The 26056-nt window shown below is 48.0% G+C and overlaps 2 protein-coding genes across 3 annotated transcripts; one reads left to right on the top strand and one right to left on the bottom strand.

Moving 5' to 3' along the window:
- Nucleotides 1–337: 337 nt before the first annotated feature.
- Nucleotides 338–10072, bottom strand: RHOV (ras homolog family member V). The gene is made up of 3 exons (XM_027778517.2): nucleotides 6804–10072; nucleotides 3495–3553; nucleotides 338–3178 (listed from the first exon to the last, which is right to left on the bottom strand). Exons 1-3 carry the CDS (start codon nucleotides 6997–6999, stop codon nucleotides 2738–2740), a joined length of 696 nt encoding a protein of 231 aa, XP_027634318.2. The 5' UTR covers nucleotides 7000–10072; the 3' UTR covers nucleotides 338–2737.
- A 4868-nt stretch (nucleotides 10073–14940) lies between these two features.
- Nucleotides 14941–25704, top strand: VPS18 (VPS18 core subunit of CORVET and HOPS complexes). 2 transcript variants are annotated; one of them, XM_055799849.1, is made up of 6 exons: nucleotides 14975–15093; nucleotides 16195–16387; nucleotides 20569–20710; nucleotides 20909–21000; nucleotides 21728–23598; nucleotides 24332–25704. In XM_055799849.1, the coding sequence occupies exons 2-6, from the start codon at nucleotides 16381–16383 to the stop codon at nucleotides 25058–25060; spliced, it is 2841 nt and encodes a 946-aa protein (XP_055655824.1). In that variant the 5' UTR covers nucleotides 14975–15093; nucleotides 16195–16380; the 3' UTR covers nucleotides 25061–25704. The 2 variants fall into 2 exon arrangements, with proteins under 2 accessions (XP_055655820.1, XP_055655824.1); XM_055799845.1 differs by lacking the exon at nucleotides 16195–16387 and having other exon boundaries at nucleotides 14941–15093.
- The last annotated feature ends 352 nt before the right edge of the window (nucleotides 25705–26056 follow it).

Below are 26056 nucleotides of genomic sequence, written 5' to 3'. Positions count from 1 at the left end.
ACAAGCCCTACATGGGCTTGTCTCCATGAGTGCTGGGAGGGCCTCCTGCCTGGTCCCTGGATGGTGGCTTCTGGGGAGAGGCACAGAAACCTTGGATGTTTACCACTCCATCTCCCTGAGCAGCCACTCAGGGAGCAGAAAATTAACTGAGGCAACAGGTCTTGCAAGGTTTCAGCTGTAAGAGGATCTTTACTGTTGCCAGTCGGGGTTAGGACATGGAAGGAGAAGTGGGGCAATTTCTCTTTTATGTTATTGTCAGTAAAAGGGAGTAATTCCTCCTCTTACCTTAAAACCCAGTTTATTTTGCACTGACAAAACTACACACACAAATTGTAGACATAAAAAAAATTTTATTTGAACAAATACTAGACACAATCACAGAGGAAGAAAGCAGCTCTCAATACAGTTTCTTTTCCAGAATGAAATAATCCCTGTTTCATACCAAGCTACTGCAGGGCAACCCTTGCTCTCCCCTCAGCAGGAGGGAGCTTGGTGCTCTTTCTGCCCGTGGATTTGCTCCGTAGGGGTCCGGCGTGCTCCTCAGCAGGTCACACCACAGCCCTCGGTCTCACAGGCTATAGAAATGCGTGAAGACCCAACAGAAACTGAACTAATGATACAGCAAAGGTGCCCGTACAGGTAGGAAATGCGTGCAGGGATGCGTTGCTGAGTGAGAGCTTTGGTGGGGAAGCGGTGTCCTGCCTAGAGGCATGGAGGACATGTCACTTCCAGCTACCGCCTCTGTACTCTCCATCTCTTAGGACTCCTCACTGGACCCGGGCGCGCTGCAGTTGGGGGATCCTTTGCTCAGCTCGTTTTGCCACGCCATCCTTTCCAGGTCTCTAAGCCCTACCCTACGAGCAGCTCCCAGGCTGTGGGCCACATCCCTTAGCAAGACCTGCCCACCCTTTTCATGCTATGATACCGCCAGGGAAGGCAGCGTCCTTGGGGGCTATGTGAGCCGCGCCACAAAGAGATGGTGGTGAGAGATGTCGGCAGGCACCTGTTTGGATCCAGAGCCATACCGCATTACTCGCGTTTGAGTTTTTACAGGCCCAGTAGCTCAGGTAGGCTTGCTTTTGGTGCAGAGCAAGCAATCCACAGCTATGTCACCATCTGTCACATTACTCAGGAGCATCCCCCAAACGACGGGCCATGGCCTGATGCAGAGAACCCCCTTGAGTATCGAAAGCATTGCCTGACAGGACCTGTCATGTGCTCTGCTACATAAACCATGAACGAAATGTCACTGTGAAAGAAGTTTTAGAAATCGATGCAAGTTCTGTAATAAAATGTGAATAGACTCACCAGGAAATTAGTCCCCTGAGAAACAGGTGAGGGGAGAACAGAGCAAACAGTGAATGTTTTTCTCTGGCAGGAGCTTCATGGATTTCCTTCGCTTTTGATTTCAGCAGATCAAGCATTGACTTTTAAGAAAGGGAAACACAACAGAAAGAAGCCCTGCGCCCTCCGTTCCTGTTCTGCAGACTCAGGAGAAATAGTACACTGTAAACTCTGTTCTCCTGTGCAGATCTGAAACAGGAGTTTTACTGACCAAGAGGAACTTTCTCTCTCTCTTTCTCACTCGTTACACCTCTCTTCTTTTGATTCAGAACTTAATGTATGGACAATATTGCTTTGAAATTGAGATCACTAGCAAATTTTTCAAGTTTCTATAAGATTCCCTGAACATTAGCATCTCAGCCAAGTAGAATCACAACTTTCTTTTAACAACGTTCACTATTCTTTCCTTCTTCTTCTCCCTTTCATCTCTCTTTTTTTTACTTTTTATTCCCTTCCTTTTCTTCCTTCTCTCTTCTTTCATTACATGCATGGCTCTCCATTGACATTTCACCCCTTGGTAGTGTTATAAACCCTTTGCTGACACAGTTTCATCCCTGCTAAGACAGAGCCACTCATCACTGTTCCTCACCTGTTCTTTCTCTCAAAACACCCCCACCCCCACCCCAAAAGGCCTTTCAAAATAGGTCCCCAAGTCCGTAACTACAGGACTACAGCACTGGCACCCACTGGCCTACAGAGTCCTCTCAGAGAATGTTTTGCTTAAAGGATCACTGTAGCTCCCTGTGCACTTTCTCTTCAGCCTGCTAATGGTCTTTATTTAGGAAAAACCTTCTCCAGGGTACTCACAATACAGGGCTTTTAAGAAAGAGTGCTGCTTTTTCACAGACAAGTGACTTCTACCTATTTTGGCAAGCGGAATCAGAGGGGGAGCCCAAGTCTCACATTCCAAACTCCACAGCCCACGTCTGACTACGCTGCAGTCTCCTGTAACTGCCCCTGCCCTACTTTCTGCCAAGCCTGTACATCAGCCAAAACATAGGTAGACTTTGAAAGTCCCTCATGTCTATTATGCTGTGTCAGAACTCCGAAAGCATGTTAGCTTCAGACAGAAAACTGGTCATTTTGAACAATGGAAGGAACCCGCCTACTCCAGCGTACTGAGTCTTGATGTATTAAAGGCTCCCATTAGCCTGGGACACTACAGACGTGTTTGGCAGGTACTTAGGGCTGCCTGGACCATTCCACATCCTGGCACAATGGAAATCCAGTTCATGACTCCTAGGCATCTGATACCCAGCAAGAGCCAGGTTTCCAAGCCCAGCAGCTTATCATACCCTTCTTGCTGGGGCCATAGGAGCAGTCACTCCAAGAAGGTGCAGAGCCAATGCTGGCATCGGGTGTTTCTTTTTTCCCCCCTCCTCTCAAAGCAGCTTCAGACAAAGCAAAAGAACTTCTTCCAGCGGCACTTGGAGAGAGTTTTGATGCCTTTGGCAGTCATCTTCTTTTCCTGCCGTGCTTTGTGCTCAACACCGCTGACAATGGCCATGTCGAAAACTTCTTTGAGGTTCTTCTGGGTGAGTGCTGAGCATTCCAGGTAGGCTTCTGCCCGGATTTTGTCAGCTAGACCTTCTGCCTGAGGCCGGGCCACAGGCTTCACGTGGTAGCGATCCAGGCTGATGAGGACATTGACATCGTCCCGCAAGTCTGCCTGCGTCCCCACTAGCAGCACTGGCGCCCGGGGGTTGTGAGTTCGTATCTCAGGGATCCATTTCTCAGTAATGTTCTGGAAGGAGCTTGGGTTTACCACGCTGAAGCAGACAAGGAAGACGTCTGTGTCGGGGTAACAAAGCGAGCGCAAACAGTCAAAGTCCTCCTGTAGAAAATGGAGGGGGGGGGAGAAAGGTCTTCACTGGTCTGATCTCCTAACAGCATGATTCTGCAGTGGATTTTTCACACATTAACTAGGACAGCAACACCCTCAGAAGCAGGGCATCGTGCTGACTTTGTGGCCATGCCACGGTTCAGATGGAAGTTTCAGAGCTGAGAGTCTGTCATTTACCTGTCTGTGACTGCCATACCAGTGAATGACTGATGCTGGACTAGTGCATTCCCTTCCTTCCCATTTAAATACTGCCTTCCTCAAAACCCTGTCCCACAGGACCAGAGCTGACAGCTGCTTTGGAGCTTACCTGTCCAGCAGTGTCCCACAGCTGGATCCGGACGGGGGCTCCATCCACCAGGACCTGCACTGTAGCAGAAAGAGAACAAGGATGAGTTGTCCAGCATACACACATACACTCCTACAGGCTTTTCCCCAGAGCACTCTGGTTTGTATCCCACTGAACAGCTTGCTGAGGTCACTCAAGCCTGTCCTCCTTGCTGAGAATCCTCCCAAACCTCACTAAAACATCTGAAGCTTGTACTGGGAACATTAAGAGACCTGCAGTAGGCTTTCTGATTTGGTTAGCCCTCTGATGTTACGGGCTCTTCTCCAGTATTTTGAAAGAACAGTTCCATGTTATGGGACAACTGCTTCTTTAGGGAAGAGAAGCTGTTAGCCAAAGAGTTCTTGCTCTTCCACAACCCAAGAAAGCAGACAAGGATAAAGACAAAGTGAGAACTTCAGCAACTTGCTCCTAGCTTCTGGGCCAAGGGTGGAAGTTCAAATCAGTCTCCATTCAACAAGCTATTGGAGATTTTCCCCACCCAGGCCAGAAATTTGGCTTTCAAAAAAAAAAAAAAAAAAAGAAGTGTTTTTGTGAGTGTCCCAGCTAAGGAAAAGCAATGAAGACCTAAACCCAGCTTTGAAATGAAGATGTTATTAAGGAAAGAGCGATGAGTGAAATCCCCTTCAGAGACTATCCGCACACTGGAAAACTGCTGAGTTACACATGTAAGATTGCTCCCATTTCACTCCCTAATCACAGCCAGCCTTCATGTGGTATCAGCTGACTCAGACTGAGGGCTGGCAGGACCTCTGATGGAAACCTGGAATGAAACTGTTAGATGGTTAAGTGCACAGACACCACAGAGACTGGTTAGGAGTGGAGGAAAAGGAGAAGGGGGATGGGGGAGCTGGAAATCCCTTGGAAGTCCTGGCAAGGTGGATGGGGCTGTGCTCTGGTGAACAGAGGCAGACACCCTGGCTAGGGTGACAATGGCTGGCACTTGACACCAGCTAGCTAAACTCCCTTGCTGTGCCCAGGGAGGAAGCTTTATTGGTCTTTTTGTTAAGAAAAAACTGAACCAACCAACCAACAAAAGCACAAAAAGCAAACCAAAATAATCCCACACCAAAACAGAAGCAGGATCAATCTTTTGTGATTCTTGAAGTAATTAGCCAGGTGAGAAAAGCATCAGAAACAACCGACTCGGAGAGTTTCACACCAGCTCTTGGAGGAGAGCACTCCTCCCTGAAAGCAGTCTGGACAGAACAACGGAGGCACAGATAAAAGATGAACTGAAGTTTGGTGGGCGCCTGATGCTGATGGAAAAATGAAGGGGTGGGCACGTCCACCACAGTGCCACTCCTTGTGACGTAGCTGAAAGTCATTGCTTCCTTGTGACTGGGAACCCATTGGGTTGTTACCATATCTCTGCCCCAGAGGAGGAAGAGAAACCTGTTCCTGATCAAAGAACCTGCTAGATCCTGACTTGATCTTCAAGGCACTGGGCATTTGCCTTTCTAGTATCTGATTTCTTCTGTCTCACAAGTGCATTGAGAGAAGGAATTAGCATCTCTGAAATGTCTTAACATCTTCAGAAGGAAGGCACCACATATATCAGCTGCTGCCCCAGTGCTTGCAACAGAGTTTTGCCCTATCTGCTGCTAGCCTGAGCCACACCAGCAGCTCAGCGACAGCCCTCCAAATAACCGCCCTCGCAAGGTCACACCCTCGGCCGAGGCTGGGTTTGGTACAACAGCGAAGTGGCCGGCAGAACAGGATAGCCTGGTGGAGAAAGGTCACTGGGTACACATCTCACCCTGGCTGCCCTAGCTGGCAGTGACACCCAGCAGGAGGTAGCACCCCAACAGATGTGGCTGGGTCACAGTCCAGGAGCCAGTCCCCCCAACAGTGCAAGACTTTCTCCTATCTTGTTCCTGCCATTACAGTCCCATGACCAGGATTAAGGTTAAATTGCTCATTTCTGCTGGCAGTTGCAATTGCAGGTATTCCCTAAGAGGGGAAGGAATTGGGTTGAAATTTCTGAAGTGGATCTTGAACCATAATTCCTGAATCCAGGGAAGGACTTTCTTCAAGTCTATCCAGGTTAAGAGTCGGCTTTGTAAAGGGAAACTTCTCTATTCTCCCAATAAGGAGACAGTGAACTTCAGAAGGCCCATTTTTAATGTTTTTGATTTCTATCAGTTGCAAATCCTATGCACCTCTGGAAGTCAAGCTTGGTACTCGGACATTCAGAGCAGGGCTAAGTCTGCGTGCAGCTATCTTGCTGCTTATCGGGGAGTCTGAACTCATACCACCTCCACCTTTCTGGATCATTTTATTATGGATTCGCTCTTTCAAAAAGTGTGGAGGCTAATAACTATGGCAATTTCAAGCCTCTCTTAGCCCAAACCATACACATCAATGTAAAAGGAGCAGACAGCAGTAACTTTTCCCTTGGAGGACTCCTTAGTCTGTTCCCAAGGGCTGCTGGACCCTGAACAGTAACACGTTCCCAGCTCACTTCCTTCAAGTGACAGTGGAGGAGATTGGAGAGGGTCAAGGCAGATCAACAATTCCCAGTGTAAGAGCAAGCACCTGGGGGGACATTCAGAGGAACAAAACGCTCCCTCCAAGAATCCTCGAGACTATGACACATCAGGCTGCTTGTTCCTGGTCTGACTCGAGCCCACCTCTGATCTACAGATCTATGCTGTCACGTACTGTTGTGTTTCTTCGTATCAAAGCAGAAATCTTTCAGAGCTTTGCAATTTCCTGGGGTTTATATTAGAAATTGGAGCCCAAAGGAAAAGGAGTGGAGAAGAAGAACAAAGATAGCATTTACAGAAGTGGAAACTGCGGAGAGTTCATCAGCTGACAGGGAAGGCAACTCCAGCCAGACTCACACAGTTCGCCAACTTTTTGGCAGCCCCTGTTCAACGCTGACTTCAGTGGACACGTGGGGAACAAGGCTGTTTTTGCTGTCAGTTGAAGCGAGAAAGCCCCCGGTGCAATGCTGTGATATTTCTGAGGCTCAAGCCCACCACAGCAGCAAAAAACCGAACCCCCCTTATCCAGTGGCAGTAACACCGCAGGCGCGGGAGGGTGCCCGGTTTGACAGAGCCCGCGAACCACCTCGGCGTCCCACCGCGAAGGTGCCACCAGCTAAACCCCCCCGAGCGCCCGAGCTGCCCGGGCTCGGTGCCCCCGGGCCGCGCTCCCCCGCTCCGCAAAGCCCCCTCCCCGCCGGGACCCCCGCCCGCCCCCGGGGGGATCACCGCGCCGCGGGGGACCCCTGCTCTCCCCCCCCGGCCGGGCTCGCCGGGTGCCTACCGGAGAAGGTGTCGAGGGCGGTGGGCTGGTACTCGTCGGGGTACCCGTTGGTGGTGTAGCTGACCACCAGGCTGGTCTTGCCCACGGCGCCGTCGCCCACCAGCACGCACTTGATGCCCAGCTCCGGGCCGCTGCCCCGCGGGGGGCTGTGTCTCCGCAGGGCGGGCGCGTAGTCCAGCAGCTCCTGGGGGGGCATGGCGCCGGGGGGGCTCAGAGCGGGCAGCGCCCTGCCATGCTCGCCCGCCGGGCTGCTGCGGGGGGGGCTGCGCGCTGCCGTGCGGGGCCGGGCTCTGCTGCCCCGCTCCGCATCGCTGCACCTGCCGCCCCGAGCCCAAAACCGGCCGCATTTCCCTAGGCCCGCCCCGGCCCGCCCCGGCCCGCCCCGGCCCCGGCGCCTCCGCCCCCCGCCCGCGGGCAGCAGCGCCGGCTGCCGGGGTGCGGGGGTGCCCCGCCGGGGTGCGGGGGTGCTCTCCGGCCCGGCCCCCTGTCCCCCCCGCTTCGCTTTTCAAGCGGAGCCGCGCTGAATCACGTATTTCCCTCGACCAGCCGCCCCACCTGGAGCATCCGTGCTCCCTGGCCCGGCTGGAATCCCACCGGCAGCGCTGGTCGGCGGCGTGGGGGACACCAGAGAACAAATGACAGCAAGGCATCCCGTCTGTTAACTCTCCGGCTGCCACCCCGGAGCTCCTCCGAGCCAGCCAAGCTGTTGCTACATGCTGGCAAAACCCGCAAAGCATATTTTCCCAGCTGCACGGACAAGTGCAGCAGCTCCCAGTCTACTACTGCCTTTTTCCATGTTCACCTCTGGTCGCTCACACACTGGCGTGCGTGCCCCTGGCAGCTGGGAGATGCCTTCATCCCTGCCCTGAGGAGCTCAGTGTCTGAAGAAGTACAACTAAACAAACAGAAGAGTGGGAGCACACCACTTAAAAGGAGAGATGTGGCCACGCTATCGCCGCAACCATTGCGCCCCAGCGTAGCACCACCAAGGGACCGAGAACACCGGAGGGAAAGTATTAACGCACACAATACCTAGTCTTGCAACATCAGCTTTGAAAATGAAGTTTCTTCCTAATGGAGGAGGCCAAAGTCTGGCTGTCAATGAGAGCCACAGCTCTGCTACACGATGTCCTCCATCGTGCTGTCAGCAAGGGGGACCTGTCTGCACCAGGCAGGTTCGTGCTGCAAGGAGCCACTGATTCACAGCTCCTGAGCTTGCGTCTCACTGCACTTTGCATCTGCACTGAGAAGCTACCCAGGTGTTACACCTATGTTCATGCTAAACTTGAGAAGACGTCTTTACATCAGGCACAGTCTGAAATGCTTTTCCCCATGATTGACAGAAGGTCACATGTACTGCAACCCCTCAGGTTCAAGAGTCTTGGCTGGACAAAGCATGCCCACTCTTTGGAGACAGCCCACAGGTTTCCTGGAAACAGCAAGAAGGCTTTTTCTCTGCAGTTTTTTCTAGCACTTTGCTTTCATGAGCCTCATCTGTGTTTTTACTAGCGCAACCTTGAATTTCTACACCTATAGAAAAAGGGATGATATTATAAACTAGGCTGCTGCTAAAACGTGTGCCAGGTAGTCTTGCTACGGCAAGTGGATGCTAACTCAAGTGACTGGTTTGCATAGACTGGCTTTTTCCAGTGCCACGCTCCCCAGTGGTAGTTCGGAGCCAGGTGACAGCTGAACTGCTGCAGAAGAGGCAGAAAGCGCCGGGGCAGGCGATACTCTACGATGCGCGAGGTGTGGCTATGCCTCTGATGGGACCGGCAAGGGCACTCTGCACCACAGCCGGGGCAGGCAGCACAGCAAGCGAGGATCGTGCAGAGGTTTTGCAGTGCATTTCAGGCACAGGCTGACATTCTGTGAACGATGACATTTCCATTTAATCGGAAGAAATGAATGTAAATGAGGGATTATTCACCAAATTATTCACTGTTAGCGTCACCAGTAGCAGGGCAAGAGATGAAGCCGGCAGCCCTTGCTTCCTACATGCTCTTTACTTAGGAATGGATGTCCCTGAAGACAACACTGTTGCCCCACTCCAAGGATTTAATCCCTTTTTCTCTCACTCCTTTCCTAAAACCTCTTCCTTCTGTGACTATGGTCTTTTTTCCTTGCAGTTTCTGACAGCCATTGGTTGACATACACTTAACTTGTGGATGAGCTTAAGTGATTTTTAATCTCCATATAAACTAAGCGATTAAGCAAACAAACAGGACAGCTCCCACGGGTTCCTTTCTCAGGTCTTGCCTTGCTCCTGACAGCTTACAGAAGAGTTTCACAACACACAAGGAGTCAGACATTTTGAATTTGCAAGATTTTTGTAGTTTTGTTTTTGGCAGTGAAAGTCTGTCCCATTCCTAGAGCTGCAGAACCGACAGCCACAGAGAGCCCCAATGCTCGCTGCCTCCCTGCTGTGCTCCTCTGCCAAAATCAGCTCTCTGCCCAAGTGGGAAATACAGGCTGCAATGCTATGTTTGGCATCTCTCCCGGGAATTATAATTAGTACCAATTATGATGGTATTCCTCATGATGTGAATTCCCATCCATCGGGAGTTAAGTGCAGAAGATCAAACTGCTTTCAGGCAGACCAAATATAGATTTCAGGTACTGTTAGCATTCGGCCGTTATTCAGCTGGGCTGTACTACCATATGTAGCTTCTTAAATTAAAGAGAAAAGCTGCTCCATTAGAGTACACAGTGATCTACAGTGGAAATTGATTTATGTATTTAGGCAGTGTGTGACTGTCACCATCGAACAAACTTTATCCATCTGTACAAAGTCCTATTATTAAAAAAGCACAGTTATTTGGAGGAAAACACTTCCTCTTCTGCTCTTTTCTATTAATTATAGCCACCTTTCTCACTGAGCTGTGGCAGAAGAAGTCCACCTATGGACCAAGTTAAAAACAGTAACTAAGCCAATTTGGATGAGGAGGAAACTAGGGCTTGTCCCTTGTGGTGGGGTCAAAGCTATGGATCAGCTCAAACTATTCCATTTAACTTTCCCTCTGAAGTGCAGTGTTACAATATTGGGAAACTGCAATGCTGGGATTTTTTGCAGCCAGTGGTCCTGACTTTCACTGGCTCCTGAGCAATGTTGCACCTCTGACAACATCATGTTCTGCCTCTCTGGCTGATCTAATTTGTATTGTCACAATTATGTGTGGCCACGGACCAATCTGCATGAAGGTCGCAGAGTGGAAGCCACTTTCACTGTCTTTTGCAAAGCCTACCGAACTACTCACGTGTCCTCAGAAAAAGCATTATAGGCCAGTCCTAACATGGTGGTGAGCAAACCTGGCCTTCAGCTTTACCTGCGTTTGTACAAGTGGGCTGCCTATGCCAGTAGACTCCCTTTGCAAATGATGCCCTTAGATTGCATTTCTCAGTCCTCTCACAGTGCTACCTGTGAGAAACACGAAGCAATGAGAAATGGGGGGATGCTGAGAACAGGCAACATTGCCACCACACACCAGGGCAGCTGAGTGGGGGTCTAGATTTGAGAGAGGGGCTAAACTGGAGCGCAGGTGCCAGAGCAAACTGGATCCCGTGATGCCAAGAGATACGCTAAAGAAATCGAGATACAGCCAAAGAAATCGAGATACAGCTGCTGCCCAGCCTGAATAATCGCAGGCGATGAGACAACCAGTGCTGAGTCACCTGGCCTTTTGTCATGCACCTGAGTGTGCATCCTCCCTGGGAAAAATCAAGCATAATTACCACTTAAAAGAAGTGAGACAAAAGGGTGAAGACAAGAGCTGGAGTCTGGTTTTCCCTTGTGGTGTGCCTCGTCTAGTCGTGGCAACCTGCAGGAAATGATAACAAATGCTTCTTGGTATCATTTTCTATCCACCTTGCAGAGGCAGAAATAGCCACAACGCACAAGTCAGTGGAAAATGAGGCTTCGGCTATTCACAGAAAAATGACTACAGCTGAAATTAAAGGAAGAAAGATCCTAGTATCTGCTTTCCCATATACAGCTCCTGATTGATACGAGCTCTGTAGTTTCAGAGTCCACAGCAATAAAAATACTTCATGATTCTGTAGCAGCTAATGGGTATTCCTGGTGTGTACTGGAGATGTGTGATTTTGAAATGCCTTTCAGGTAAACAAAAAAAGGAGAGAAATTATGTTCCCGCTGTCCTGGTCTCTGAACTACTTTATTGCTCCTTGGAAATAAAAGCAATGCCATGGGGGATGCACAGAGATGTTCTAGTTCATCTGTTCACTGCCACTCAAGTTAAACACAGAGGTAAAAAGCCACAACAATTTTATACTATATTTTAAGATTACAGAATAATGAGTTTAAATGAAATGATGGTGCCACTAGCTTAAAAAATGTTTTCTTAAACGTTGCAGAGAAAGGTACACACCTATATTCTCAGCCCCTTTCTCAAAGACAAATTCATCTATCTAACTTCTACAGGAACAACTCCTGTCTCTTGGATGTTCCATAAATAATTTAGAAGTATGTTGCCATCTGCTGGAGAGTTTAGATCTTTTAATAAATCACCTGATAAATGTAAAAAAGTGGGCAAGGTTTATGGCACTCAAAGCCCTTTCTTTAAATCTGAAAAAGAAACAGCAAACTTCAGAGTAACGACAGGTTGGGAGAGAATACTCTGAGACTAATTTAATTATCAATTAGATGTCAATCAATTAGACACTTCATGGGAAGAGAGGAGTTAACACTTTACTGGAATGGGTGAGGGAGTTAGCAAGAGGAAGGTGATAAGGTTCATATCCCCACGTGAAACAGGGAAAGACAGGCAGTTAACACCGAACAGCAAGGGGCTGGGCGGAAGAGGGATTGCTAGGAAAACCATAAAATGCTGTGACACCACTATCTCCGTCGAGGTACCGGTTTCAGTTCTCAGGCTTATCATTTATAGATCTTTCTTGAGGATCAGAACTGAGGGATTAGTCACAGGGTACTGGTGATGGGGAAAAGGTTGGGCATCTTTGTTGGGCATTTCATGGAGCCTGTTGCATTTGGGGAAATACACATATTTGCCTATGGGTTTTATGCACACAGTGTAATTTTTATGTTGATCACAGTGAAGGAATATTCTACATAGAGTGAAGTAGAGTGATGATCAGTACCATGTCTGTAGTGGAAAACTGTGAGGAAGTCCAGCATTTAATTCAAATTATAACTGGGTCACTAGGTTATCTCAGGGGCAGTTCAAGCCATTGAAATCTGAGCTGCCTTTGTTCTGCCCTTTCCTCTTCCCACAGCCCCATCTTCCTGCACCAACACTTGTACTTAGGTCGTGGATGACACAGTCATCTGCTGCGAGGCAATGAACTGGCTCACTTTGCAGCCATACACACACTAATACTGGCACAATGTGTGGGCTGGGCAGGGGCATCCAGAAATGACAGAGACAGTGTTGTAGAAGCCCACATTTAGACAGGCTTAATCTGGACACAGTATATGTTTGTCTCTGACATTATCCAGAATCTGTTCCTCAAGGCAGCTGAAGGGATTAGCATGTCATACAGCACCTAGATGTTGATTACTGTGTTCATACCTTGGAGAAAATGTTAATTGTTTAAGCCAAAATTACTGTGTGTGACCACAGCCATACAAAAACAAGAGCAGAATTTAGGTTTCCAATCCAAACATATCACCAAAAATCACTCAATTCTTTCCCACAAGTCCCTCTTACAGACTTATACCACTACTATACACAAATGTAATCTTCTGATTCTTCACACATTCCTGGTGAATCAAAGACCTGACAAATATTTTGCCTGCAACCCTTGCTCTCCCCTTCTTTTCAGGATATTAAATCTGTGAATGCAGCACTGGGATATAATTATTGCATGACTTTACATTAAATAAATCACAGCAGATGATAGTGCAGATGGATGGAGCAGGCCTGTGGGCCTGCATTAGCTTTAGGATGATGTTGTGTTTCCAAATAAGGTGAGGATCTGGCTTCCAATTTAACAACACTAAAATCAGACGCAGGTTTCTCACGAGGTATCAGCCCTAACTGGCAATAATGTCTGCCAGAATGAGAGGGAAAATCTCTTCCATTTCTGGACCTGACCAAGGAAAAAAAGATCATGAAGATATGTCCTGATCTAGGGTTTGAATGGAAACAGCCATTAGAGCTGGACACTGAGAAATTTGTGCACAAATTTCAATTTAGCCTGATTTCCAGATGTATTTCAAGATAGTTTATTTCCCCCTTAAAACACCACCTTTCCGTCTTCTACTGCTAAAAATGTGACTAAACAGAGAAGTATAAGGATCATTGTTGAAGGCAACAGAAGGAGACCTAATCTGAAACGAGGGGTCAAACTATGCTCACCCCTGTTACCTAAACATGAGCTGAACCTGCAACCAATGCAAAGAGCTACAGGGATGCTCCAAGAAACTAACTGCCTCCTCTTTTTAAGGAGAAAGGCAAGAACTACCTGGCTTGGTAAATCCTGGATTTGGTACATCTGCATGAAGGCTATGATTTGTGATGATTCTTGCAAAGGAAATCAATGCTCTAAAACGTCCTCTACGCTAAAGGACGGTGTTTGAACAAGAACAAAAGGATTCAGACTAGCCACATTTTATGCTAGACTGGAAATCAGAGCTTGAAGTCATGAGAATAATCAGCATTTGGAACAGGTATAAGCCAGAGCAGTTAAAGGAAAAAATACCCACGCTTTTAGATAGTGCTTGATAGGAATAGAGAAAGGACTATATGATGTGGTGTCTGCAAGAGTGGGAGAATGGATCTGATAGTCCAAGAAGTCCCTTCCTACCTCATTACCCTAAACCTAATGTAATTTCTGTGTACCTCTGGAGAAGCTGAAAGAAAACAGTTGCTGTTTATGATGATCAGGATGATCGGAGAGCAAAGGAATGTGGTTTTGTTGTTTTGGCTCAGAGCTGCCACATAAAGAGGGTAAACAGCAGAAGCTGGGTCTCAGCTCCTGCTAGTGCTTGCAGGCAGGTTGCTGAGTCAGGAAGAGCCAGTTATGCATTCAGCAAAGCAGGCAGAGGTGACCCCGCAGAGGCGCACCATGGCAGCCTCCAGGAGCCCAGCTAGTGCAGGGCCTGCATATCAGTATCAGCCTCAGCGCTGGGGAGAAGGCCTGAGGCCAAGCAATGCAGACCAGAGCTCTAGTTTATGGCCATGAGGTGTCCAGTAAAAGGGCAGATGAAAAGGAGATGCAACTCTGTGCAGTGCCAGCCACATGCCACAGCTACTGGTGGGGCCCCACTGCCACAAGGTGCAAGCTAACCGTGGGAAGACCTCCTCTATCTTGTCATGGATCCCTCTGTGTTGCAAACTGTCCTGTACCCTGTGGGACAACATTTCTCTGTTCCTTCCAGAGACTGTTGTGAAGTTTACATCTAATGTACAGCATATGGTATACATATGTATATGGTATACATAAGACTATACACAGGTACACCTGTATTCATTTTATATATGATGAAACCCAAAAGTGTTGTATAAGAAATTCTTTTTGTTAACGCCATTGTTACAAATTCTGCTAGTTTAAGCTAGAGCGTAAAGCTGTACTAACTGTTGGCATATCAGAACAGAAGAAAACGCCATGTTTTTAAGTACTATTTAGTGATAAAGAAGCCGAGTTCAACACACATGGTTTAGAAAGCTGGATAAAGTTGCAGAGGAAATCTAGCACAGTTCAAGGACAGGCTTACGCTGGATCGCCACATGCTGTGCCACAACCAACATTTTAGCAATAAAGCCAAGATTTTACCACTCAGCACAGGAGTTCTTATAGGTGTGCTTAAGAACAGCCAATGCCTGGCTGCAATCGGAATCACTAGAAAATACAGTGTTTCAGCACTGTCACGACTAACGGATCCCGGCTGGTGCGCTCACCAGGTGATCTATCACCCCACGGCTGGACACCACAGGATGGCAGCGGGCACCACCGGGACGCGCGGAGCCTGCAAGCCTTGCTGTGCCTGCAGCACCCCGAGACCTGGAAGCAAGGCCACGGGCCGGTTACCCACCTCCGAGGCATTATTACGGACACGGGGATCGGGGCCGCGCCTAGCGGCCTGTGGCAGCCCGGCGAGGCGCCGCCATCTTGAAGCGGCAGGAGCGCGCGGCCGGCGGGGGAGGGGGCGCGCAGGTGCCGTGCGCCGCCGTGCGTCACGTGACGCAGGCCAGCCGCGCGCTGCGGCAGGCGCGGGCGGCCATGGCCTCCATCCTGGACGAGTACGAGGACTCGCTGTACCGCTCCGCCGCCGTGCAGCCCAGCCGCGCCAGCGTCGGCATCCCGCACTCCGGTAGGTGCGCGGCGGCCCCGGCCCCGGCCGGCCCCTGGGGCGGCGCTAGCGCTGCGCTCACGGCCAGGCCCCGGCGCGCCGCGTTCCCCTCAGCGCGGGCCGGGCCTGGTGTGTGGGCCGCAGCCCCTCGGCGGGGCCGGGCCCGGCCCCGCTGCCGCCCGCAGCCCCTCGGCGGGGCCGGGCCCGGCCCCGCTACCGCCCGCAGCCCCTCGGCGGGGCCGGGCCCGGCCCCGCTGCCGCCCGCAGCCCCTCGGCGGGGCCGGGCCCGGCCCCGCTGCCGCCCGCAGCCCCTCGGCGGGGCCGGGCCCGGCCCCGCTGCCGCCCGCAGCCCCTCGGCGGGGCCGGGCCCGGCCCCGCTGCCGCCCGCAGCCCCTCGGCGGGGCCGGGCCCGGCCCCGCTGCCGCCCGCAGCCCCTCGGCGGGGCCGGGCCCGGCCCCGCTGCCGCCCGCAGCCCCTCGGCGGGGCCGGGCCCGGCCCCGCTGCCGCCCGCAGCCCCTCGGCGGGGCCGGGCCCGGCCCCGCTGCCGCCCGCAGCCCCTCGGCGGGGCCGGGCCCGGCCCCGCTGGGGTCCCCCTGCGGAGGGCAGGCTGCACAGCGGCGGCTCCTTAGCTGGGGTGGAGCGGAGGGCGCAGGGCACGTCTGGCCGGGGCGGGTGCTTCCCGGAGAGGGTGTATCGCCCAGCAGCTGCCGTTTGTTTTTTCATCGTTTGCTGTGGGAATTGTTCCCACGCGGGGGACGCTTGATTCCCGGTGGAGCTCGGGGGTGGTGCAGGCCGCCGTAGCAAAGCTAAGGCGCTGGTTCTCTGTGGGAGGGCTGTGTAAGGCCGTAGCCCCTCTGCAGTGAAGTGGTGCGTGGTGGAGAGGTGTGTACGTGAAGTGGCATGCCTTCGTAGTCACAAACTGTAACAACACCCCAGCACTGCTCAGTTCAGAGCTATCGTAGCTGTCTGAGATCATCTCATCAGCTTGCTTCCCTTCCTCCCCCCCTCCTCTCTGAGGAGCCCAGCTGTTACGGCTGTATGCACAGCTCTGCCTGCTCGGGGTTAGTTTCCTACACGGGGGCTGTTTACCACAGACTTTATTTTTTACGGTGGTTCCTTTAGGCTGACTACGTGATGGCAAGGTTACTGCTGAAGGAGGTTACCAAGAAGCCAGTCTGTACCACTATTAAACCTGCCTGTCAAGGTCTGGGAAACCTTAGTACACTGTTCTGTTCAAGGAGGTGTACAATCAAAGAAGTGGTGTGATGGCCAGACAGTTGTTTATTTCATGTGAGAGAAAGCAAACAAATGGCAGGTATATTCCATGATAAATTGAAGGTTTAGTAGGTTCAATAACTGTTCCCTATTAGATGTCACCTCACAACATTTTATTGAGTGTGGCAGGGCAATGGAGTTTATTTAAGTATTATGGTATTGTCATGGTAATACCAGCTGCTATGCAGATCTGGTGTTTTTGAGTTGAAAGTTTGGAAATGTATGGATACATTCTTTCAGATTTTTCCTGATACAGTATTGCACACTGTCAACCTTTGGGGAAACAGGTTGTGAGATTTTTATGTGGTAAGAATTGATGAATTCTGTCATACAGTGTACATTATTGAGTATAAATACACAGACGGAATATCCTGAGTTTAGGTACTGGAGTAGGTATGTTTCCCATGTTTGTTTTAAGGTGTATAGTTACTTTGTTGTGTAATCTTAGATAGAGAGTTAAGTGTCCTGAATAGGTATTGTGCAAAACAGTGTTGGGATGAACAGTGTTACTGAAAATAAATTTTCAAGGACTCAGCTTTTCTTCTTGAGTGCTGCAACACTGTCTCCAGTCATGGCTGTCTGATGGTTGAGAAATCTGCCAGCTTGCTGACAATTGATATTGGCAAAGGGAGTTTGGGAAACTGCTTAATTGCAAAAGCACAGCCTAATCAGGATTTTAATTATTCTTAAATCAGACCAGGCTGGTAATTTTGAACAAAACTTGGGCTGGTAGGAGTTGTGAGCCATCTGAGGTTCAAGCAACGTGATGTTAGAAAAAGATGCAGGTAAATAGTTAACGTCCTGAACAGTCCTTAAGGTTAGGTTGGAAAATTTGGAAGATGTTAAAACTTCCTCTGTTTCAGTTAGTTGTTGCCTATGCTTGTTGAACTGCAGGTACTGTTTCTCAGAGTTGTAGGTAACCATGCAGTGACTCTGTTGCCAACCTGAAGCACTGCTGCATTGTAAACTTAAAGTACTGCAGTTCCAGCATGAGAAGACCTACCTTGGCCCACTGGACTTGACTGGTGTTGGTGAGCTTAGGTCTTTAAACAGATTAAAAGCTCTAGGGGAAAAATGCAGATTTGCCCAGAAGTCAGGGTGGGAAGTGCTGCAGTAGAATCTCCCTGAACAAAAGAGGGAAGTTGGAGTCAAGATGGAGGGGACTGTTTGAAAGGAAAAGAGACTTCTCCTTGTCTAGAGAACTGTAAGTTAAAGAAGTTCATCCTTCTCCTGTTATGGATGCTAATTAAAATCCTCATGTTAGTGGTGATGATTCTACAGTTTTTATAATTGTAATGGATACAGTCCTAAAGAGTTCAGAATGCTGGAATCCAATCCACTGGCTTGAGCTGTGACTGATTTAAAAAAAAACCCAAAACACAAAACCCCTCACCCCTGACTCTTAAGTACCTAGCTGTCTATAGGTGCTAGGTGTTCCCTTTCCTTCCTGTGTCTGGGTTCTCTTGCTATCTCAGTCAGCCTTGTTTTGGCTGGTGGCAATCTGAAAAAAATTCTGTATTGCCTGAATGAATGTGACTTGGTGATCCATTGGTATGTGGGTTTTCCCCATTAGAGTAATCCTTCCTTTTTATATATTAAAATATGTATTTTTGGGTTAGCTGCGACATCGTGTGAATCTACAGCTTGGGAGCTTTTTCTGCATGTTTCGGTCTGCAGTTCATACCAGCAAATTTAAACTGTGGCGTTGCAGCTCCCTAATCTGAAATGAAGAGCGTCTGTTTTGCGTAAGTGGGTAATGTTTTAAATGTGGATCAATGTGTGAGGAAAAAAACATATGTGCTGAGCAAAATGCTGCCTACTCAGATTGTGGTTGCTTTGTCTGTTCCTGCATGTGCATCTTTCCTCTAAAATAAGAATCCTTTAAAGATCCTGCGGCTGGTCTAGTGGTGAGGCAGAGGCAAGGAGGAGGCATTGGTGGAATAGGCAATTAAAGGATTCCTAGTGTTAGCAGGCTGCATTCCACTGCTGCACTGGCTTTTTCAGCAGCAGCAGGGCTGAAATTAGGAGTTTTTCAGGATTGTTTGGGGGACATTATAGGTATTGAACGTGATTCAAAGTGGTGCTGTCAGTCCCGTTCTAGAGAGTGTCAGGCCTATGCTGTTTAGGATGGAAGCAGTCTGTTTCCTCTGAGATACAATCCCAGGTTTCTGTTTTCTTTAAGATTACATATTCCTAGTTAGCTACTTTTGCCATGAATGGCCTTAACTTGCTATAGCTCTTTTTGGTTTTAACCTTCCTGTCCAGGCTAATTGCTGCATGGATCTGCTTGCTTTAGAAATCCCTCACATGCACATGGAGCGAAGCAGATGGATTAACTTGGCAATGGGTCAATCTGTTTTATTTTCTAGCTTGGGGTAGTATGGTCAGACTGAGGTTCTCTGCTGTTTTCTTTGTCAGAGAGTTATGTAAGACTATTTGCGTATGGGAAACTCCGTCACTGGGAAAACTTGTCTCATGGGAGAGATATGGATGAAACTTTGTGATAAGATCTGTTTGTGGATGCACATATGTTCCATGATTTTGCTAATGAGTATCATCACTTGGTTTTGGCTTGATATGAATGCCTTCTTATTTTGCACTTCATTGGCTTGTCTGAGCTCTTCTGTAGCTGTTTCCTTGTAGGAAGATCATAAAGAGTGCTGGCCTCATTTAGGAACAGAATGGCATGGTCTCTGCAAGTCCTGTGGTTTTGGGTGCAGAGGTCTACCCATCTTCAGTGAAAACTAAATCTCCCGTGCTGTTTCTCTGTGCTGCCACATGATGTCAGAGGTTCACCTGTCTTAAAAGTTGTTTGTTGACTGCTTGCCTGTGGCAGGGCTTTTGCCTTTGTTGTACCCAAAGGAATGAGTTTGAACTCCATCTTGTTCTTTGCCCATCTGCACTGAAGATCGTGAGAGATTTTTAAAGCAATAGATTTCTAAGTTTTATTTATTTATTAACATATTTCTCTAGAAGTGTGTCACTTTCCTCAAGTCAGACCTTACTTCTCCATTCTCTGCCTTTCCCACCTAGATATCTTTCATAAGTAATCCCTCAACATGCCTTCCTATGTATGCCATATTTCCCAAGCTGGTTGGGACTAAACTGACTAGCTGACTTAGAAAGTTAGCCCATGTAACTAGTTGTGATTGTACACGGTCCCATTTTCAGTTTATGATTTGTCAGGTTTGCTTGGTTGGGCTTAAAATGCAACGTGTGTCCCATAAGGTGGCCGTGTCTTGTCATACTTCAACCCTTAACTCTAACCTTAACTTGCCTGAATCCTAACCAATGCCCAGTTATGTTTTTTGAGAAGATCTGATGATCAGGTTAGTCTGGCTTTCTCTTGGGATTTGCCACGAAACAGTAAACCAGTCTGAATGGATTTTGGCTCAGGAAGCAATTTATGTCAAGACTGGAGCATTGCTTCAGCAATCACCAGGTCTTGGTTATTGTGTTGGCTCTAATAAGTAGTTCGCATGCCTTCCAGCAACAACTGGAAAGTTGCAATTAGGATAGTGTTATGGTTGGTAAAACAGCGTTATGGTAAAAGCAGCATTGTGACCTCCAGCTGTGTTCCCGGAGCAAATAATCCAGCAAGCCTCTCTCTCTGATGAAGTCTGCTATGTGGTTACAAAAATCCCAACATGGCTTTCAAAATAGCTTTAGCTTGTGAGTGATGGATGTTAAGTATGGTAGCTCATTCAATTCCAACATGGAATAAGAGAGAAATGTGTTTCAATTAACATCACAGTGGTCTCTTGGGTAGCTTGTATGGGGAGTGTCACGCTAGAGCCCTCTTTGTGTCTTGTGTAATACCAGCCAGTCTTTCCTGTCTTGAACAAATAAACTGTCACCCAGGGAAAACAAATTATTTTGTGCTTCTGCTATTTATTTTCAGCTTTTTATGCAGTTTATGTGACAGTTTTGTGGCTTCCCCTGGAATTCTGTATGCTTTCAAATCAATGAATTAATGCTTGTGATGTTTGCGGTTCTGTGACAAGACGGTAAAGCGTATTATGACTTTTCTTTCCTGTTATACGCACCTACGTGAGTGCTGCTGTCTGTGTTCGTGCTCCATGGAGTGCACCCCTTTTTCAATAAAACTCAGAGCACGTGATGATCCCTCTAGTCTTTCAGGTTAGATTTTGATGTAGTGCGGGGTGGTTGTTGTCGGAGTTTGTCTTGTTTTGTTTTTAAGTGTTCGTGTTCTCTCTCCAGGATATGTAAATGCACGACTGGAGAAGGAAACGCCGATATTTAACAAGCAAAGGATTGATTTTGCTCCTCCAGAGAAAATCAACAGCTTAGTGGTCTCCTCTAACCAGCTCTGCATGAGCCTTGGCAAAGACACCCTTCTCAGGTAATGCTGCCCCAGACATGAAGTTACTCCTTGTTTTCCTCTACTTCCCCGCCCCTCCCCCCCCCCCCCCCCCCTTAAATTGTTAGAGAACTTATTACAAACCAGATAAGAGGCCATGGACCCAATACGGAAAAGAGTAAGCAATTACACCTACGTGAACTTTTCTTGGAAGCGCGCTTTCATGGTTTTTCTTTGCAGGATTGATCTTGGGAAGCCTGATGAACCTAATCAGGTAGAGCTGGGACGCAAAGATGAAGCCAAAGTCTACAAGATGTTTTTGGACCACACAGGTGAGGCAACGGACTATGTATATTTACAGACGGTGGTTGGCAGCAGATGCAATTGAATGTACCTAACTAGCAGTAGTGAAGGGGTTCTGTTTCTGTTCTGTAAACAAGGAGAACAGGTGGTTCTTCTGTGGGCAGGACTCCATTGCCCAGGGGCCCTGCCTACTGATTTGCCGAAAAACACTGGCTTGTTGTGTGTATGTTGTTGCTTTTGAACTCTCTAAAATGAACACAAGTAATTAGGCTGTTCTGAGCAAGGCTGCTAAAACCAACAAAAGGAAATCTTTGCAGTCACCCTGTGCTGTATGTGTTTATAAAAGACTTTTTAAAAAGGACTGTAAAACATCTGCAGCTCACTGTAGCCTTGATTAATTTTTAAAAAACAAAACAAGAGTTTGGAAAGAGATGCTTATATCTGTCACCAACTGCGAAGGACAGGAGAGAACTCTGGGAACTGTTTGTCCTTAGACTGCTTACTGAAATGGAAGAACACCTTTGCACTGAAGCATCCGGGACTAGTAATCTAAATTTGCAACATATGGACTACTGTTCTGATCCAGCATGGAGATCCCCTGCATTCCTATGAATGCTCGGGAAAGTCTTGCATTAAGTATGTTGATATTGGAGCTTATCAAACATGAGAATTAAAAGCCTCAGGAATTTGGCTTGTGTAGGCACAGTCATAATTTGTTCTCTCCTTCTCCTTCCCATACCCCTCTCCTGTTGGCAGGCTCTCATCTCCTGATTGCCCTGAACACCAGTGAATGCCTTTACCTGAACAGAAGTGTTCAGAAAGTACGAGCACTCTCCCGCTGGAAAGGTCACTTGATTGAAAGTGTGGGCTGGAATAAATTTCTTGGTTCGGAGACCAACACTGGGCCTATCCTGGTGGGGACAGCCCAGGGGCAGATCTATGAGGCTGAAATCTCTGTCAGCGAGGGAAGCCTCTTCAGCACTAATCCTGACCAGTACTTCCGACAGGTCTACACTCTGGAGGAGGAGTCAGGACCTGCCCCAGTCTGCTGCTTGGAGATTGAAAGAGGTATAGAAGGGAAATTTTTTATTATAGCCACCACTCGAAAGAGACTCTTCCAGTTTGTTGGCAAAGTGCCTGAAGGGACAGAACAGCAAGGCTTCAGCTCCATATTTGCTATGCATGCTGACCATTTGCCCAGCTTCCGGGAATTCCCAGCCAACCTAGGTTTCAGTGAGATAGCCTTTTACACCCCAAAACTGCGCTCCAACCCACGCTCCTTTGCCTGGATGATGGGAAATGGTGTTTTATATGGTACATTGGATTATAGCCGTCCTGACTCAATTTTGAGTGATGAACGGGTCTGGGTTTATCCTTCTGATATTGACATAGCTGTGAACAAGCCAATATCCATTGTACTTACCCAGTTCCACTTCCTGTTGCTGCTACCCGATCGGGTGAAAGCTGTATGCACTCTGAACGGGCAGGTTGTTTTTCAAGATCTGTTCCTAGAGAAGTTTGGCTTGTTGACGCGCATGATCAAAGATCCCACAGTCCAGCAGATATGGATCCACACTGAGAAAGTAGTGTTCCGCTACCATGTCCAGCGGGAATCTAGAGACGTATGGAAGATGTATATGAATATGAACAAGTTTGATTTAGCCAAAGAGTATTGCAAAGACCGTCCGGAGTGCCTAGATATCGTGCTGGCAAAAGAGGCAGAGCACTGCTTCCAGAACAAGAGGTATATAGACAGTGCCAAATGTTACGCACTGACGCAGAACTACTTTGAGGAGATTGCCCTGAAGTTCATTGAAGCCAAGCAAGAAGAGGCCCTGATGGAGTTTCTGATTAAGAAGCTAAGTAACCTAAAGCCATCTGAGAAGACACAGACCACTCTGCTGACCACGTGGTTAACAGAGCTGTACCTGAACTGGCTAGGTATATTGGAAGGAGATCCCTCACAGCGAAATCTCTATTTGGATACTCGGGAGAAGTTTCGCACTTTCCTGAGCAGTCCTAAAAACAAGGACTGTCTATTTAATAACCGAGCATCTATTTATGAGCTGTTGGCTAGCCATGGGGACACCGAGCACATGGTCTACTTTGCAGTCATCATGCAGGACTATGAGCGTGTAGTAGCTCACCACTGCCAGCATGACGAGTATGATGAGGCCCTAAATGTGCTGTCCAGGCACAGAGACGAGAAGCTGTTCTACAAGTTCTCTCCAGTCCTTATCCAGCATATTCCCAAGAAGGTAGTTGATGCTTGGATTTCTATGGGCTCTAGACTGGATGCCCGGAACCTCATTCCAGCCCTTGTTAACTATAGCCAGAGTGCCAGCACCCAGCAGATCAATGAAGCCATTAGATACATGGAGTTCTGTGTCTATCAGTTGGAGGAAACCCAGCAAGCCATTCACAACTACTTGTTGTCTCTTTATGCTTTGTGTCGGCCGGACTCGCTGTTGTCATACCTGGAGCAAGCAGGAACCAACCCGAATAGGATCCACTATGACCTGAAGTATGCGTTGCGCCTGTGCGCAGAGCATGGGCACCACCACGCGTGTGTCCACATTTACAAAGTGATGGAGTTATACGAGGAGGCTGTAGATCTTGCCTTACAGGTGTGTATGTGTCTGTGCATGCATGCTGTGATATATAGGAATGTAGCTTGTTCAAGTTATCTTAAACAGCTGAGCGCTGAGAGGAACTGGACAGACTCATCTGTGTAGGAGCTGTGCAGCTAAGTCTAGGAAGAAAAAACTGTCTCTGTTAACGTACTCCTGTGCTTTCACAGTTGTTTTAAGTAGACAGCTGGCCCTGACAAGCCGTAATTGAGGTTAGGAGCATGGGAAGTATGAGGGGGAGTACTGTCTGTCTTAAGCTTAGCCTATAACATAAAATACCTTTAACGTATCTGCATTTGTGCAAGATTTCTGTAGCTATTGTTCAGGATTCTAATTACTTCCTATTCCTAGCTGTGATAATTATCACAGAAGAATGCCTTTGTCAGCTTTGTTTGACCTTCAGGGAGATGTTGGATTTTTTTCTGTTGGCATTTTTGTGTCTTTGCTGAAATGTGTGGCCAGCAAAGATACTGTAACATGGCTTTGCCTTTATTGTAGTGTTGGGCTTTGTGTTCTCTGCTGGACAGCAAGCAGATCTTCAGGGATATACTGGTGGAGGGGTGTTAGACATGTAAACAAGGAATAGGCCAGTAGTGCAGCCCTAGGCAATAAGATTAATAGAAAACTTCTATTGCTATACCTCTTATAATGGACAGCAAGCTTTGAAGTTGAATGGCAGATAAACAAAGAAAGAAACTTACTTCTGTTTCCTTATCTGTCCAACTTCTAGGTGGATGTTGATCTTGCAAAGTCCTGTGCAGATCTCCCTGAGGATGATGAGGAACTCCGGAAGAAGCTCTGGTTGAAGATTGCTCGCCACGTTGTTCAGGAAGAGAAGGATGTCAAGAAGGCAATGGCCTGCCTTTCCAGCTGTGCCCTACTGAAGATTGAAGATGTCCTGCCGTTCTTCCCAGACTTTGTCACTATTGACCATTTCAAGGAGGCAATCTGTAACTCCCTAGAGGACTACAACAAGCACATTGAGGAATTGAAAAGGGAGATGGAGGAAGCCACACAGAGTGCCAAAAGAATCAGAGAGGACATCCAGGAAATGAGAAATAAGTATGGCTCTGTGGAGCCTCAGGAAAAATGTGCTGCTTGTGACTTTCCACTTCTAAACCGCCCTTTTTACCTTTTCCTGTGTGGTCACATGTTTCACTATGACTGTCTCCTCCAGGCCGTTTTCCCAAACCTTCCTGCCTATAAGCAGGCAAAACTTGAAGATCTTCAGAAGAAGTTGGCAGCTACCAGTCAGCCTTCCAAGAGCCACCATCGTCCCAAGGATGCAGATACCATTAGCTTGGGGAAGGGGCAGCAGAGCCGGGAACAGATCAAAGCTGACATTGATGATATTGTGGCAGCCGAGTGTGTGTACTGTGGTGAGCTGATGATCCGGTCCATTGATAAGCCTTTTATTGATCCCCAAAAGTATGAAGAGGAGATGCAAAGCTGGCTGTAGGTTTCCAATCTGCAGCTGTCAATGCACCAGAGCATTTTTTTGTTCACAACTTGTAAAGCTTCTGTAGTGGCAATCTAACGCCCGGAAGCAAGAATACAGTGACTTCTGTGGAACTCTAAGGAAAGAGTAATGGGGTCTTGTTATCGGGATTACAGTGAACTAGTCTGGAAAAATGGGGAGGTATAGCTATGGCTGTCTAAGAACTTGAACAATAATAGTTAAGAGCTAACCTACTGGAATATATTTAGCAGATGTTTGCTGCGTGCGATTCTTCTGAGGTTCTCAGTGTGAAGCTAATGGAGTGCCTTGTTGTCCAGAAGGAATTGGGAACAGCCTTGTGATTTGTCTTTCCTGTTGTGTGGTATTTGTTTTGGTGAAGACAAGCTTAAAGGGAAAGGTAGTGAAGAACACGACTTAGTGTAGTCTTCGTTCATCACTTTCAGAGCTAGAATTGCCTGTTTCCTTTTTGCTGAGAGTCTATAACCACATACATGGAAAGACTGTGGAAGGACAAATGCTCTTGCATATATATTTTGTAAACATCGTGTTACACAAATACATGTTTATACACAATGTAATATAGGAATGTGTACAAAATCTCAAGCAGGAGTGTCTCATAATACACTTCAGTCATTTGTCTGCAATTCAAGGTGTATAATTCTCTCTCCCATGAGCTTTGTGGACAAGACCGTACATTTGAATTTTCTCTAGGTACTGTTTCTAGCAATACTTCCTAGCCTGTTCGCCTCTTCCTCCCTCTCTCCATCCTATTTCTACTATGAGTGGTTTTGTATAGTGGGTCTTGGTTTTGTCTTCACCTCAAACCAGAATTGACATATACAGTAGTAAGGTTTCAAGTGATGCTCTGCAAGCAGGAGCACAGCCTCTGTATTGTCTTGCTGTGGTCCTCTTCAAGCTGCACTTGAGCACTTGCCTAGAGATCCAGTCATAGGTTTCCCTCAAGTGTGGGCTACAGAAAAGGTCTGTTGGTGTGAA

The sequence above is a fragment of the Falco peregrinus genome, chromosome 1 (genome assembly GCF_023634155.1).
Source record: "Falco peregrinus isolate bFalPer1 chromosome 1, bFalPer1.pri, whole genome shotgun sequence".
Classification (NCBI taxonomy): domain Eukaryota; kingdom Metazoa; phylum Chordata; class Aves; order Falconiformes; family Falconidae; genus Falco; species Falco peregrinus.
This window is presented reverse-complemented; position numbering and strand designations above follow the sequence as displayed.

Coding starts and splice junctions, on each gene's coding strand:
- RHOV (XM_027778517.2), bottom strand. CDS start 6,999: ATGCCCCCCCAGGAGCTGCTGGACTACGCGCCCGCCCTGCGGAGACAC. Junction 3,554..6,803: donor CGCCCTCGACACCTTCTCCG/GTAGGCACCCGG, acceptor TTTCTGCTACAG/TGCAGGTCCTGGTGGATGGA. Junction 3,179..3,494: donor TGTGGGACACTGCTGGACAG/GTAAGCTCCAAA, acceptor CATTTTCTACAG/GAGGACTTTGACTGTTTGCG.
- VPS18 (XM_055799845.1), top strand. CDS start 15,003: ATGGCCTCCATCCTGGACGAGTACGAGGACTCGCTGTACCGCTCCGCC. Junction 20,711..20,908: donor GGCAAAGACACCCTTCTCAG/GTAATGCTGCCC, acceptor TTTTCTTTGCAG/GATTGATCTTGGGAAGCCTG. Junction 21,001..21,727: donor GATGTTTTTGGACCACACAG/GTGAGGCAACGG, acceptor TCCTGTTGGCAG/GCTCTCATCTCCTGATTGCC.